The following is a 15,951-nucleotide window of genomic DNA, read 5'->3' on the forward strand; positions in this document are numbered from 1 at the left end:
ACACTCCCACCCAACTTGGTGTCATCTGCCGGGGAGACAACCTCCCCGGGTCCCTGTTGTGGCTACCTGGGAGCGCCGCGCCAAACATGCTCGATAACCGCCCGACAAAGCGTTGAGAACACCATAATTACCTTTTTTTTTTTTTGTATTTTGTTGCTGATAGTTTATCAAAGAAATGAGAACTCAAACTACAGCTCAGTATTAAGAAAATAATAGCAGTTTACCATGACTATTATTTAAAAGCCTGTTACGATACTGCCTGTAAAACACTACTGGTATATTGGTTAATTAATCCTGAAGTGAACGGATGCCATTATTAATCAGTGATGAAGCCACTTATATTTGTCTTCTTTCCATAGTACAGTAGCTTACACACAAAGACCCACCCTTCTAGTAGTGCCAGACATTTGGTTGCTTTTGGATGCCCACAGATAACGCAGAGTAAATTGCCCCAGAGGAACGTTTTATTTAGTAAGACGGGACTTAGAAGTGAAAGGGTAACCATTTCTGATCACAACCTTGGCTTTGCACTTCTAGTAATCATCCTTTAATTGCATTACCCTATTTGAAAGAGAGTTATAATTGGAAAAAAACAATTTGACACTCCCTGATGCATACTCTGACATGCATTCTTTGCTTTTTATTCAAATATAAATGTTCTCTATAATACTATCAAAGAAAGAGGAAAAATAAAGCAAAATTGAAATGTCAGTAGTGATTTCTGACACGTGAGAAGCATCACCAACTAGTGCTGGATGGTAGGCAAGGGTTTTCAATTCTCTTTAAAAAAAATAAGATTGTGGAATTAGCCGAGTCAGAGGAAAGGAGGGACATAAAAGGGGAAAGAGCTACAGCCCCGTTCCTCCAGGAGCTCTCTCTGTTGTACACGGTCGTATCAAAACACCAGGCCAGCTACCAGCTGTAATTGCGTGATGAATGGGCCTTTCAGATTACATTGAAGCAGAAGATGCAGAAGGATAATTCCCAACCTTGCAGTTAACTATTGAATAATTGTTAAGGCCAATAAAAGTCAATGAAACGCGGGTCTCCCTTACTCATACCCTACAGGACAGAACATGTGCTTAGGTAGAAAAGCGGTTTTACGTATTCCTTCTCGGGCAGATTCAAACAGATCCGCTCTGATCAGCGGCAACTTAGACCACGTCATTTGCACCTTGTATTTCTGAGAGGTGAGTAGTCTGCTAGTCCAGACTACTAGTCCAGACCAGAGTAGTCTAGTAGTCCAACTAGTCTGGCTGGATCAACTGCATATGCAGTCCTATAAGCACTTACACATAACACACGCGGCTTTACTGGGATTTGGAAGACGTAAAAACTGCCTGATGGGGTTCAGGATCTGAATCAGCCTTAGAACATTTGGTGCACTGTGCAGATTAAAATTAAATACGTTACAGGTACAAAGTTAGTGGGTTAGGTCAGGCCATTCTGTAGAAAAAATATTAATTGAAACTAAGGAATGGGTACGTGCTCAGACAGTGCATGAGGACAACCGTGGCTCAGTATGTTACCCCAGTTTGGGGCGGAGGTGCCCGGCGGGGACGGGGGTGCGTGCCTGTAGAGCTGGACGTTGCGATTCACTCACACCGGAGGAGGGGAAACTGCAGACATCTTCCGCAGCGATTCCTATGATGGATGCCCTTTGTCAGCAGCCCTGCATTCTCATTTGCTCCAAACCAGATCTAGCCCAATGTTTTACTTCGAAGAGTCAGCAGTTCACAGACAAGAAGTTAACACGGGGAGCCATAAAGCAGAGGTAGTTGGCACAGACTAGGCTGGATAAATTGTGCCTTTCTGGTTTTTGATAAAAGCAAAAACAAACCCAAAACACAACAGTAGGAAGAAAACCTTCTCTTGAGAAAAATAAAATACTGGGTTTGCCTAGAGATATAACCAACTTTCATTAGTGTAAGTTAATTACTCCATGCTTTCTACCCAGCTAGTTTATTATCCAACAGAAAGCATGTGAAAAGTCATCTGTTCTACCTCTCTGTGTTCGGCTGCCTTGTCCCCGTCTCCAGCCTGACTGAACTCCAACAGGAAGCCCAAATATTTAAGTCCAGATGCAGGCATTTGGCGCTTAACGTTTCATGAGGACTTGAGGCTTCTTCTGATCTGATCTTTAGGGAACGATCATGTAAAGGTTACCCAAACATTTTATTTTGGGACCCCAGCAGCAGAAGGAGAATTAATTTTAGGCGTACACTGATGGTTGTTCTGTAGCCGCCTTCCAGTGGGGGGGGCTCAGTGGCCTCTGAAGATCATAAGTTCATAGGACCTCGGGCACAGTCTCCGCTCCTGCGTCAGTACAAAAGCCTACGCAACAGCTGAGGGCGACCGGTGTCTTGGTCCAAACAGTCCCATCAGCTCCAGCATTTTATCACGACACACTTCCCTTGCGCAGAACCCCTCTATTTGCTTGGCCTGCTTGCCCACCTCAGTAACGTCGCTGCAGTCAACAGGACGGCTGGTACGAGCTCGCTACCGAGTCAGAACAGCTCTATTGCCAATGAAATACATAGACAAACCGGCCTGATGGACCAGCGTAGCTGAGACTTGGGCCCCCCCGGCGACCATGTGAGGAGCCTGTACAGTTTGAGGAGTGTGGCTGGAGGTGAGGCATACCACACAAGAGTATTTAACAGAGACATAACTTTGATTTTCTCCTTTCTTAGAGGTTGAGCTGAAACTCCCAGGAAGCAGCACAAAGATAATAACTGAAAACCAAGCTGAAATACGATCACTCTAATTAATGACTATTAAGAAGAGCTGGCTGTCAGGAGGAAGGTGCCAGCAACACTGAAGTCAGCTGGCAGGACTCAGCCCATCTGATTGGCAATTGCCAAGGCAGTCACCTGCCAGAGCACGACCATGTTCTAAAACAGAAGGAAAGGAGCAGCTTGGAGGTTTGATGGTGGGGATTTTTGTTTGTTTATTTTGGATTTTTTTGTGTTACAAGCTTGCGACAGAAAATGAATAGAAAACTCGGACTCTTGAATACATCTGGCTTATCAGGTACTCCTAGGAAGGATGAACTAGAACAAGAAATACTAAATTCAGGAAACTTTCTTTGCTGCTGGAAGTTGGTAAAATCTGATTTTGTACCTTTAGGCAAAGTAATTGTGTTAATGGACTTGTTCTGTAGTCTTTATATATACGTTAGATTATGATGCTTGTTCCTTCTCTATCTGGGATGGGCCCTGGAGAACATACTTTGATCCTTAGATCCAGTTTCTTATATGAGCTAAGAGGCCTTAAGAACTATGAATTGAGTAGGATCCCAGTGATTATCTTTGAGAAGTTTTTAACTTCTGATGGTTCTGGCAAGTGGCTCACCTGGGCTGCTTAGCTGGTGCCTGCTAGGACTACTTTGTTCTTTTTTTATATGTAAATTAATGTTTGCTTCATGGTATTAATTCAGTAGCTAAAATGAACAATATTAAGTGGCTAGAGCTATCAATTAAAATGCAAGAAAAATGAAAGAATAACAAGAAGAAAATCAGAAGATGATGGAAGAGAATTGCTTTTCTGGTTGTAGTCTGGGGCTCTGCGTGGATCCCTGTTTGCTCTCAGGAGGTTATAGTAGATAGTGCTGTCACCTGTGGGCGAGATGGAGAACGGAGTTTCTTGCGCTCTAGTTATTAATACTGTGCTAACTAGAGCCTAGAAGGGCAAGTTATTTACTGTGCTATACAGATTTAGTTTGCTGTGAACACATGTGAAGGGCTGCCAAAGGCGGCTGGGGGAAGACGAGAAGAATTAGGGCAATTTTGTCGCCGCTTAGTAGTTGTAGGAGACCCAGGGAAATTTTTCCCATCCCCAGCTGCCCCTTTTACCTTTCCCCACCCTGGCCTACCACAGCTTTATGCTAAGCTTCTTCTGGTTACTGTTGTAGGTATTCTGGTAAAACACTGTCAGAGTATTTTATCTCTTTCTCTGGGGAACAGGACGCGTGCGGTTCTTCAGCCGCATAGAGCACGCTGGCAGTAGCAACAGTGTGGATGCCAGAAAGTCTCCTGTTTCGCTGACTGCAGGACCCTGCTGTGAGTGGGCTTCTTGGCTACCCAATACTGAATTCCTAAGGGAATGCTCAGGTAGAAGCTTTAAACCAAGGTTTCAGAGTGACCACCGTAAATTGCAAACGTAAATATCTACAAAAAATTGTGTTGATCTCTACTTAAAGAACTCAATCGGCAAGGCATCCGGGGGGGTGGGCGAGCAGCTTTTATAAAGACCAAAGAGAAAATCCATTTCTCTTAAGTGCTAATCTTGTACTTGAACCTGCTATATTTCAACCTCACAGAGGTGAGTAATGCATCTCTCGTCTTGGGCTCGATTCCTGAATCTGTCCAATATGAAAGCCCCTCTGCTAGGATGGCTGGGGGTGCATCTCCCAGAGCTGCACCGGGAGACGGTCGTGGTCGGGTTCGCAGTAAGCGGATGCCCTCTGCTGGGTACGGGAAAGTTTAAAACGGACCCCCCTGTTTCGGAGCCGGGTCACGAGTTTCGAAGCAAACCCCTACTGAGAGTGAACTGGGCAGTTTAATCGCAATCGTTCACACCTACCTACAACATTTTTTAATATGTGCTCGAAGGAAAACGGTTTATTTGAAATCTAATTGCAGTGAACGAATATAAGTATAGTTCTGGTTATGGCTTACACATTATTAAATATTGGATGCAACTTGTAATTAAAGATCTTTAAATACAAATATCCTTTAATAAACTGCTCCCCTACTATTAGTTGGACTTAAAAGCAGGTATAACTTAAAGTTGAAGAGAACTGTTTAGCCTGTTCGAATAAAACTGTCATTAGTATGATATTGACTGGTTAGAGGACAGTATACAGGTGAACAAAACTTAAGAATATCTGCTGAAGAATTACTGAGGAAAACTATCTGGATCATGAGGGACAAGCTACTGCATGTCTGTACATCCTATATTCCACTGAGAAATCAGTTGAGAAATGCTGAAACTCTGCATTTATTAAGGCACAAATATGACCAAAAAGGTGACTCTAAAATTAGAGGAAAACAAATTAATTGAGACCAAAAATTGTATATTTATGCTTCCTCATGAGACTAGGAGAACTTAAAGGCTTTAATGCGGATTCCAGCAAGTTGTAGCTGTTTCTGTCACATAGCAAGTGACAGATGTCCACCTGAACGCTTAACCTCTGTGTAGCTATGTCCCTTTGGGATTTCAGTGTGAGCTCTTGTGCAGTTGTCTCTTGGCCCATTCTGGCTAATGTGGGTAACACCTTATACAAAAAGGCTAAAAAGAACATTCAAACAGGCCTAAAATCAGGGAAAAAAATAAAAGCATTTAAAGAAAAAGTCACCTTATCTCAGTTTTCTTTTTTCCCTTGGAGGCTTTAATTCTGACTTCTGGATTTATTAAACCATTTTTGTGTAGGTCTGTCCACTTCCTGCAGTTTCTGATGTCTTGAATGGTCAATCAAGAAATTCTTTGAATCTTTTGAAGTTAGAGTCTCCTTTATGTTAGTTTCGAAGTTATGAACTTAACCAAATTTATGGTGCGTCTAAGGATAAAGCTGTAATGCATCTCCCAAAGATAAATGCCTTTTAGTAGCATAGATACCGAAAATGTTAACAGAACACCTTCCCTGAGTTCATAACCTGACTGTGCTATATTGTTATTTGAGTATTTACACTCATTATTTGAGTATTGGACAGAAGGCATCCCAGCGCATGTTTCATCAGTTTGAAAGTTTCAACTCTACTAAGGGGGGAAAGGGGGGGAAAAAGGGCACATCCTGTCTGAGATATGACCCTGAAGTTCTGTGGTAACTCTCAAGGTCAACAGAAGAATTCTCACTGACTTCAGAAGATGTTGAATTTGACCATGTTCTAAACTTGATGTGAAGTTTGCTTTGTGTGAGAAATGAAACCAAAACAGTACTTAACACTCTACTGAACAGATAACAAATCTGGAGCTTCTGTTCAATAAACTCAAATTGATCCATGGGATATGTATTATTCATAAAAGATTATTGTCATTGATTTCTGCCTTTTGAATATGCAAACTTTGACTAGGCATTAATTTTTGCAATTAACGGTAAAAGGCAGGTTTTAATATGGTAACTGGGGTATATCTGCAGTCGGCTTTTCTCTTTAATGCACGCAAAGTTTAAAGCGGTTATTGTACCTGGTTTATGAACTTCGGTGTTTACGGAAAGTAGTTGTTTCCTTTGGCTATATTAAAAGAACATGCTGTTTAATAGGCTTAGTTGTAGAGTAATTCTGAAAGATGGGGAACTACATATGCTATTTGGAAAAATACACAATTATTTTTACATGGTGATGAAATAGCTTATGTATTATGCCGATGGAATAAGTTTGTATGGTGCTTATAAGAACATACAGAAAACAATGGAAAAATTCATAGCTGTAAGCATTTTAAATCTAGCAAGATGGTAAAGTTTGACTTGCAACCATGCCTTTTAACAGAAAAATAGAGAAAGGGGACATAGAAGTGTTCAAAAACATGTTTTTGAACTTAGTAACACACTACAACCTAGGCTTGTTAAGGAAATGCAGCTAAATGGAAATGCCCTAAATACATAAGCAGGACACGCGAACAACCAATGCCCAAAAAACCCTGTTTACTGGAAAAAACCCTGTCTCCTATAGCTGCTATCAACAGTACCCAGTACTTAAGTACAGGTTTTTAGTCAAAGAGCAGTCCTATGCATTTTGCTAGGAAACAACTTGAGTGGTTTATTTGGGAAAGCAGTCATTGCTCGTGAATCTGTAAAATGAGAGACTGAATATACTAACTTTTCAGAGACTTAATGGAGATGCAGAAATACAGTTCTACTAATGGGATGCTCTGGGCAATTTAAGCTACTGGTAGATTTTGGTTTCACTTCAGTGAATCCAAAGTTTAACTGTGGACTGAAGTGATACGTTACATTCATCAAACAGTTGGAAGCCTGTTAAGTTTATTAATGATGGGTACCGCTGACTCTGGTCTAATTTAAAAAATAATAAATACATAAAAATTAAGATAGGAACTGCTCCCCCCCCCCTTCATGGAAGTATATATTTATATTTTCATCTAATGCAAAAGGTTGCTTAAGAGAAGAAACAGTTCCAAACATGGATTAAACACACAAGATTAACTGCTGTATCAGGATATGCGTGCTCTGTAGTCAACAAAGTAAAATGTATTAAATGCTATTTGCATGTAAGGGAAGCTGTAGCTATTACTCATTTGTGGTGTTGCTTGCTGTCTGGAAAGGAGCGTCAAGAGCGTGCTGCTCTCCCTAAATAAACTCACATGATGGTTCTTGTGATAAATGTGTCTGGAATCCAAGGCCAATCAAAGAGACATCCATTGGAAGAACAGCCAATGCTCTGACCACAAAAACTCTGTTTAATTTTGTAGCAGATTTAATAAAAATATAGTATAAGTTGATGCTTATAGTTTGCTAGGACCAGCAGATGTCAGTACAACCCAAAGCATAACTTTAGATTTATAGTAATGCAACTTCCATGACACTTTTCAGAAAAGACAAGACTCTGAGTAGCAAGATTATGCAACTTCATCAAGTAAGTCTTCAGAAATCAACAGTGAACAGTATTATTGAATAAATGTGACCCAGTAAAAATGCAGATCTTTCAAGTCTACCACAACAGTAGGAAATTTATCCAAAACACAACCAAGGAATAATACTTAATATTACTAAGATTTCAATTCAAAAATTTATTTTCCATAAATCTTGTTATATTGTAAAATTTTAATGTTCTGAGGATAGATACTACATCAATCAAACCTAATTTCAGTTCAACTAGGTGTTTTGTAGCAGTCTGGATACTCTTTGGGAACAGACACTCAAATTCATTTCAGCTGCATGTAAACATTTACCTTAAAAACAAGCAAAAATTAAAAAAGGGGAGACAGCTGTTGAAGTTCCAGTCCAGTCCAATTATAGACCGATAACAAATTCAGCATAATTGTTGCAATTGTGCTATACAGAAACCAACAGAACAGTACAGTAATTAAATACTTCAACACATCAAACTGTCAAGGCATTGACAAATAACACTTTAACAGTGAGGCTTGAATTTGTAAGGGTAACTTGATCTCAAATCCCAGTAACTTGGTTGGGATCTGAACCCCTAAAATACCTTTGAATCCTTTTAAGTGAACAGGATTGAATTTATCAGATGTAGCTGGGATAATCTATAGAAGATGTAGCATTCACTGTTAATACTGGAGAGATCCTTATTAATACTGCATGTTAATTCACTGAGAACTTTTAGAGTGTTTCATAGAAAAGATTCAATACCATGAGATCCTGAACTAGAGATGGGGAAAAATGAGGGATACATGGACATGGTACATTCTGCAAAACAGTACATGAAACGATGGGAGTGGCTCAGGATACGTCATGTGAAAATTTTGCACCTTACACTTAAATAGCGTGAAAGACTTCAATAAGAACTTACTTGGATGACTAACAAGACTAAATACAAGGTAGAATGAAGTGTGAAAAGACAGTGGTATGATTATTTCCACAAACATTCTGAAAAAGAATGTAGAAGTGAGCACATTCATCATATGGATCATGATAAATGCCAATGGCTTTCATTAAACCACCAAATGATGAATGTGCTGTGTTTAATCAAAGCATGGAATATATACTCAAATAAACAATGCACATATACTCTAACCAACATGCTTATTTCTAATTATTTCTCCTCCTTCTATCTCAATTTGCTCATATAGCCACTTGCGGTCACAGCGACATTCAGCTCCACACTTGTTGGAGCCACACTTGGGGCAAGCATAGAAACATCCCAGGCAATCTTCATCAAGACAATCACAGAGGTCCATCCCACTGTAAAGTAGCAGTCCCTGGCTATCGTAGACTTTACTCTTGGCTGGTATAACTTGTCTGTATAATGAAAAACAACAGTTATTTCCACGTTAAAAAAATCCATTTATTTTGATGCCAAGCTGCTAGTAGTTGTGGACAGAAGTTTGCTTTCTTCAGGTGTTCATTTTAACAATGTTAACAATTTTAATTTAAAAGATATATATATGTTACTGTATTTGACAACATTTCTCAGTCCTAATTGTATCTCCATTATAGTGCTTTTGAAATTTCAAGAATGGGAAGTTTTTATATCTTCAGTAGTACACTTACTCAACCACTTATGAATATTCTTAATTATATGATGTAAACTTCAGATTACCTTTCAGATAATGTGAAATGCTCCCTTAACTTTTCTTTCACAATGTGTAGCTGTAATTCAAAGGACGTCATGTAGAATCGTTATAGGGTGTGCACATCCTAATTTAAAAGTGTTTTTTTTATGCTTTTATCATTACGCATCTCTGTAACAGTTCTGTTAGACTACAGAATCACAGAAAAACTCTGTTTGGAAGGGACCTCTGGAAGTCACCTTGTCTGACCCTCTGTTCAAAGCCAGGTCAACTCAAATTAGAGTGCTTAGGGCTGAATCTAGTTGGGTTCTGAATAGCTCTAACTTCAGAGATGCCACAACACTTTTGATCCAGTGTTTTATTACATACATAGAAAAAGTTTTCTTAACATCAAAATTTCCCTAGTTGCAACTTGTGCCCAAACTAAACAGAAGAAACAAATGGAGGGGAAAAGGATAAAAGGATGTGTGGGGAAAAGCACATCTAGTGTCTGTTTCCGTCTTATAAGTTAAACTTAGCTGGGCAGTAGGGGACAAGTATTAATGTGATCTTTCTTGCATGTTTTAACTAATATTGTATGACTAGTTAAAGCTGGGACCTTATTACTCTCGTATTAGGACAAGACTGAATTGGTACAAACTTTTAGTGGGAAATGACAGACAAAATTGACTTTTCCTCTGTAGGAAGCATGATTTTAAAGTCAGTCACATTAGAAGGTTGGCATTTGTTACCCAATATTGGCCAACTTGGACACTAACTTCCTCTTTTAAAAAGACAGTAAGGTCCTAACTTGCACACTTCTGTTTACAAAGTGTAATTACTGAGTTCATTGAAAGATGATGACTCAAATACTCTAAGTGTAGTCTACTTGATCTTACTGTATTTAAATTTAGCCTATTACTAGAATTTTAGTTTATGCATAAATTAGTAGCCTCATCTATGATCTGTGTAGTATTGTCATGTGTTAACAAATACTTCTTTGTATTATAATTGCCTGAAATATGGACTGTATGCTAACACTTTATCTTGTTTTGTTTCAGTAATGAGAGTGAGCTTTAACACCCTCAAAAACAAAAAAGCAATCCATAAACACGCAAACATCCATATAGAAAACGTTACTGTGTTACAAGGACACTGCCCGTCAAGGCCATTCTATTTTGAAGTGAAAGTTAAAGATAATGGAAACACAGGAAACAGCTCACCTGTCTGAATTAAATGATGCATTTTTTGTTTGCAGCCTTCTTTTTTCCCTCTTACTGGTCTCAGGAGTGAATTCAGTCTGTCGTCCTGGATTAGCAAACTGTAGAGACTTTAAAGCCTTAGCTGTACGCCCCTGAACAAAGATAGAAAATCTCATTTAATTACAAATACAAACCTAGATTTGTACGAAAATGTCCAGTCAAGCCAGGATATTATAGTAACTTCAGTGAATTGTTGACCTCAACTCTAAGCACTGGATTTTCCAGGAGAAACAACGTAAGTTGTTATAAAAATTTTTATACTGGAACTGTACTAGTCTTAAAACCCAGCAATACAAGCTTTATAGTAGCAGTTTTAATCCATGCTTTCAAATTTCACTCCCTATCAGTCTCCTAATCATCCCAACATGTAACTGAAAAATACAGTTGGGCAACAGTTCCTGAGCTGAAAGGGACAACAGCTCCTAGAATGCAATTCTGCTTTGCTACAGAGCATATGTGGATGAGCTCTTGACGATTTGGTTGCCCACGCTCCTACTGATTACCTGCATACATCTTGAATAATGCATCCAACAATGTACAAGCTGTATTCCAAACTCAGCACTTAAAGCATTATCCTCCCACACCAGTTCATTACTGCCCCCTGAACAAACGCCATGGCCTTCACAGCTCAGACACCACAACAACAGTATGCTTAATTACCCTCCATGCAGGTTCACTTGGTAATGAACTGCTAGAGAAAGTGGATTTTTCTAAACTGAAGAGATGAAATAAGTAGTTTATCTCAACATCCTTAGAAGCAACCTTTGCAGTGTTCGGTTTTAAGCACAGGAGCTTGAGTAACAGCTTAGAATACCAGCAGCAGTCTGGTATTTACATAAACTTACAAGTTGTAAGTCACCCTAGTATACATAATCATTCAGATTTAAAAGGCTATAATATTTAATTAGAGGATTTTTTTTAAAGTCCTCCAAATAAAGGTTTGAATACCGTAAACTCCCACACATCTAGAAGACTACACCCTTTCATATTTTTATTAAAAAAACTTAATTTCTTTATGTAGGACTTGTATGAAGCCCAATTCCAATAGCTTGCAGAAGTTAGAGGGGGCAGGAAAACTGATCCATATACATACGTCCGAATCAAGTTTTCTTCTTTGGCGATCTTCGGATTCAACATCCACGCTTCCATTTATTATCTGCATACATTTGGGACAAAGCTTCCAACCAGGTACAAACTGTCTTCCAAACTTGGCACTTAGAAAAGTTGCGTCATCTAAGTCAATTGCACGTAAGTTTTTCTTTGATAGTTTTCTGTGTATATTAAAGGGATCACAACATGATTTTTGTAAGTCTTCAAATCTTTCAATGTAAATTTTTGCATGGTGGAAGCAGATTGTATTGCTCTCTGAAAGTGTTATTCCAGTCCTAAGTTGAAGTAACAGTAGATCAGACGAAGATATATCTTGCTTAGTCTTGAAGCCAGTGTGACGGGTATAATAGGTCTTATGGCATTCATTGGTAGCTTGAAGCTGAACTCCAACTGAACAAGGATCCATTTTACTTCACCAGAACAACTTATTTCACTTATTTTGCCTAAAATGAATTCTTTGAAGTCTTTAGTAGTTTCTATGAAGATCACCCTAAAGAAAGCATTAAAATCAATCAGATTTGTGCTGCAAACCTTTATCTGTAAGCTTGACAGACTATGTTTTAAGTAATTTAAAAAATGTGTAAAGAAATTATAGTCTTCTAGTCTAGATAAGACTAAAAATACACTGAATTTAATTCTGGAATTAAACCACGCATCTTGTATTCTTTTCAGAGGCATTTTTTTTCCAGCTACAATAAGTATCAATTCAAAATGTTTAGTAGCATTACTTTCTCAAAAGCAATCTGGAAGCAAGGTATGAGGTGGATGAATTGTTCATACAGCAGACTGCTCCAGTCATCAGCTTCCTGGGGGCCCCTTCTCTTGGTACAATCCCTGCTAGTCAAGGTGAGTTGCAAAGATGGCCCACAGGAAGACTGCTGATGGCTAAAAAATTCACCCATACTGCTTCCACGTAGTTTCTAGGAAAAAAGGCTGCTGAAGGTACGCTGCACAGGCTGTCTGATGTCAGTTAGCAATTCACATCCAACAGCACTTTCCTGTGTGTTCTTACCGCATATACTAGGTGCAAGTCAACACACAGAGAATCAACCTGAGCCTTTTCAAGAAACAGCCTGTGGTATACACAAAGATCAGTGGTTCTAGCTGGGAGCAGTTGCGGTCATGTAACCTTTGCATGTGGCACTCTCCAGTTGAGTGCAGCATCTGTCTGATGTAAATATCGGGCAGTTATTTAAACACAAATACAATTACCAAACACAAAGCTAGCTATGGCAGAGTGTCTCGTACCCATACCAAAGTTTGTTGCAAATCCAGTGCTGGACCTAAAACATCAGAGCCTAAGCCCATCTTGCATTATTTTCTACTGCAGCATAAAGGACAAATTTCTACCAAAAGAAAGGAATTAATTTGCTTTCAAAACCTCTAAGAAGCTTAACTACAATGAATACAACCTAACCGGGATCTTAATGTTCATCTACGCACCAGTCTGTGAAGGTAAAATCAGACAAATTAAAAAGCATAGTGTACTGGTTTTGGCTAGGATAGAGTTAAATTTCTTCATAGAAGCTTGTATGGGGCTATGTTTTGGATTTGTACTGCAAATAGTGTTGATACCATGATGATGTTTCAGTTACTGCTAAACAGTGCATAAACAGTTTCAAGGTCTTTTCTGCTCCTTACTCTGCCCTGTCAGCAAGTAAGTTGGAGATGCACAAAAAGTGGGGAGGGGACACAATTAGGACAACTGACCCCAACTGACCAAAGGGATATTCCATACCATATGACAACGTGCTCAGCAATAAAATTGGTGGGGAGTTGGGGGTGGGGGAGGCACTGCTCCGGGACTGGCTGGGCATCAGCTGGTTGGTGGTGAGCAACTGTTTCAATCCGCATCACTTGTTTTTCTTCGGGTTTATTTTCCTCTCTTATGTGTGGGGTTTTTTTCCCTTTACAATTTTTTTAACATTTCTTTTTAATTATTCCACTGTTTTCATCTAAACCCATGAATTTCTTTCTCACTTCTACCCTTCTGATTCTCTCCCCAACACACTGTGGGGGAGGAATGAGCAAGTGGCTATGTGGTGCTTAGTTGCCAGCTGGGGTTAAACCATGACACATAATTATTTGTGCTAGCCACTGAAAAGGGTAATATGGCTTTTTAATCAGTAAAAGTATCAGCAGATGTATAATGAAAAAAGTCTGGGATGCTATTTTCAATAAAATAAAAGTAAATAGCATCATGCACAACCAAGTTGCACATAAAATGTGCAAGTTTATCCAACATACAGAAATATGAACACAGCAGTGCAAATGTTTAACAGAGAACAATGAGATGTTAATAGGTTTCTTACAACTACTCTGAAAAGCCACTGCCTGGAGCATTTTTGCAGCAGAAATCTTCTTGATTGTAATACTTCAGTTTTTCTGAAACAGATGGGTATATCTGAAGCAATTACACAACATATGTCCATATATTAACCTTTGCCCAGAGAGGTGGTAGATGCCCCATCCTTGGAAACATTCAAGGTCAGGCTGGACGGGGCTTTGAGCAACTTGGTCTAGTTGAAGATGTCCTTGCTCACTGCAAGGGAGTTGGACTAGATGGCCTTTAAAGGTCATCCAACCAAAACTATTCTATGATTCAGTATGCATAGTAATTTAAAGGTCTTGCATAGGACATGCTACCGTCTAGTGATTTAACTGTTCCAAATACAAATGATATGTTGGGTTATACTAGGCCAGTAAACTTGTTTTAAAGTATAACTTAATATCTGATTCAAGAGAGAACTGAGTATAAATGAACAATTATTTTTAAAAAAGTTTTCTTAGCCTATCGTTAGGCATGCTCCAGCTTTGACATTTAGATTAAAGCAAGAATAATAGAGGCACAGAGAGTCCTGAATGTAGAAGCACAATGTTATAAACACCTAAGTCTGAAAAAAGGGTGTGTATTTTATTCTGAAAATAAAGCAAACTTGGTTTTGTTTTTTTGCAAGTTATGAGAGAATGGAAAGACTTAAATATTCTAATATTTAACACTCATTTTTATAGACCTAATTCTAATATTTACCACTCATTTCTCAAGTCAAAACCTAAATCCTACATTTTGAGGACTAGAACTAGTCCAGTCCTAGATTGCTGGGCTATCTGAACTCTTCTTCACTGAAATTTCCATATTCTAAGTTAACAAAGACCTTTCCTGAAGTTTTGACCCTGCACAGCTCTTCAGATCTGTGCTGAATAATACAAATAAGGAGTAAAGTGTAGATATCAATGATGTTTTAAAAATAATCTTATTATCAGTGCCTGCTGAGCACTGAGTGCTGTGCTGAGTCTTACTACATAAAAGTTCCAGTGCCTCTGTCTAATTATGTACTTTTATTGCAGTACTGACTTCGAGTGATTTTTTTAATCTCTTTTGAAAGACCATCTGTCAAACTTCACCATCTCAGTAAACCAGCTATATTCGGAACTAATCTTTTTCTCATTAGGTGCACAAAGTTTGTCTTTCAAACTAAGGTAACTGGAACTATGTATGAACAAAGCTCACTGCAGCTGACTTAACATTTTAAGTACACTAGATCAATATAGAAGTGATTATCGGAATTTTCAAAATTTGCAGCTGCATTAGAAGTCAGAATTCTTGGAAGATGGTCTAATTAAAAAAACCAAATTGTCCTTTATAAAACAGAAAATAATTATTACATTGCTATCCTTTACAGGCAACTGTTTTGACAGATGACTATACTACCTGAAATACCACTACATTAATCAGAGGGAAAGCATATCAAGTCTATCACCACAGTTTGTTCAAATGATAGTGTGCTGGTGACATAAGTCATATATCTCATCCACTTGATCTGTAAGAATTCTTGATCGAAGCTTCAGAGGCATTTCTTCCCTCCTTCTCTTGGGAGGAATACCCAGCCTTTTGCCTTTGAATTCTCTTCGGTGGAAATAGAAGACAGCTTCAAAAACCAAGTCCTTAACTGAAGGCTTGTATTCACACCTGTGAAATCATTAATTAGTGTTTACTGCACCAAACACAATACACTAAAGCAGAAGACAGCGATGAGGATGAGCACAGCAAAAAGCACTTCTGCACAATAAGACTGCCCTGTTAGCAGAGGTTCAGCAAGGGTTTTCTAGATTCTTGCTGCAGGTAGAAACAAAGGATGGAGAAAACTACAGTTTAGACTGGCAACGCTGGGTTATAAGAAGTCGAAGGGAAAGAACAGTCCTGACATTGCAGATGTGACCCCACGTCATGCCGGCTGTTCAGCAGCTGCACAGCACCGCACAACAGACCTTCGTCCAAAAGGGGACAGCCCCTAGCCAGGGCTGCGCGAGAACTGTGCGTTAGCCCAGCGGAAGGCTCGGCTGCTCGCCTGCTGCTTTGGCGGGGGGCACTAACCCCCCGAGCGGC

At 39.2% G+C, this 15,951-nt stretch overlaps 1 protein-coding gene across 1 annotated transcript; it reads right to left on the reverse strand.

Moving 5' to 3' along the window:
* Window positions 1–8,571: 8,571 nt before the first annotated feature.
* On the reverse strand, window positions 8,572–12,065 carry ARL14EP (ADP-ribosylation factor-like 14 effector protein). The gene is made up of 3 exons (XM_010292837.1): window positions 11,548–12,065; window positions 10,416–10,546; window positions 8,572–8,941 (listed from the first exon to the last, which is right to left on the reverse strand). The coding sequence occupies exons 1-3, from the start codon at window positions 11,968–11,970 to the stop codon at window positions 8,713–8,715; spliced, it is 783 nt and encodes a 260-aa protein (XP_010291139.1). The 5' UTR covers window positions 11,971–12,065; the 3' UTR covers window positions 8,572–8,712.
* Window positions 12,066–15,951: the final 3,886 nt, after the last annotated feature.

The sequence above is a fragment of the Phaethon lepturus genome, unplaced genomic scaffold (genome assembly GCF_000687285.1).
Source record: "Phaethon lepturus isolate BGI_N335 unplaced genomic scaffold, ASM68728v1 scaffold45198, whole genome shotgun sequence".
NCBI classification, from domain to species: Eukaryota; Metazoa; Chordata; class Aves; order Phaethontiformes; family Phaethontidae; genus Phaethon; species Phaethon lepturus.

Coding starts and splice junctions, on each gene's coding strand:
- ARL14EP (XM_010292837.1), bottom strand. CDS start 11,970: ATGGATCCTTGTTCAGTTGGAGTTCAGCTTCAAGCTACCAATGAATGC. Junction 10,547..11,547: donor GAAGAAAACTTGATTCGGAC/GTATGTATATGG, acceptor ATCTTTGTTCAG/GGGCGTACAGCTAAGGCTTT. Junction 8,942..10,415: donor GCATCATTTAATTCAGACAG/GTGAGCTGTTTC, acceptor TTCATTATACAG/ACAAGTTATACCAGCCAAGA.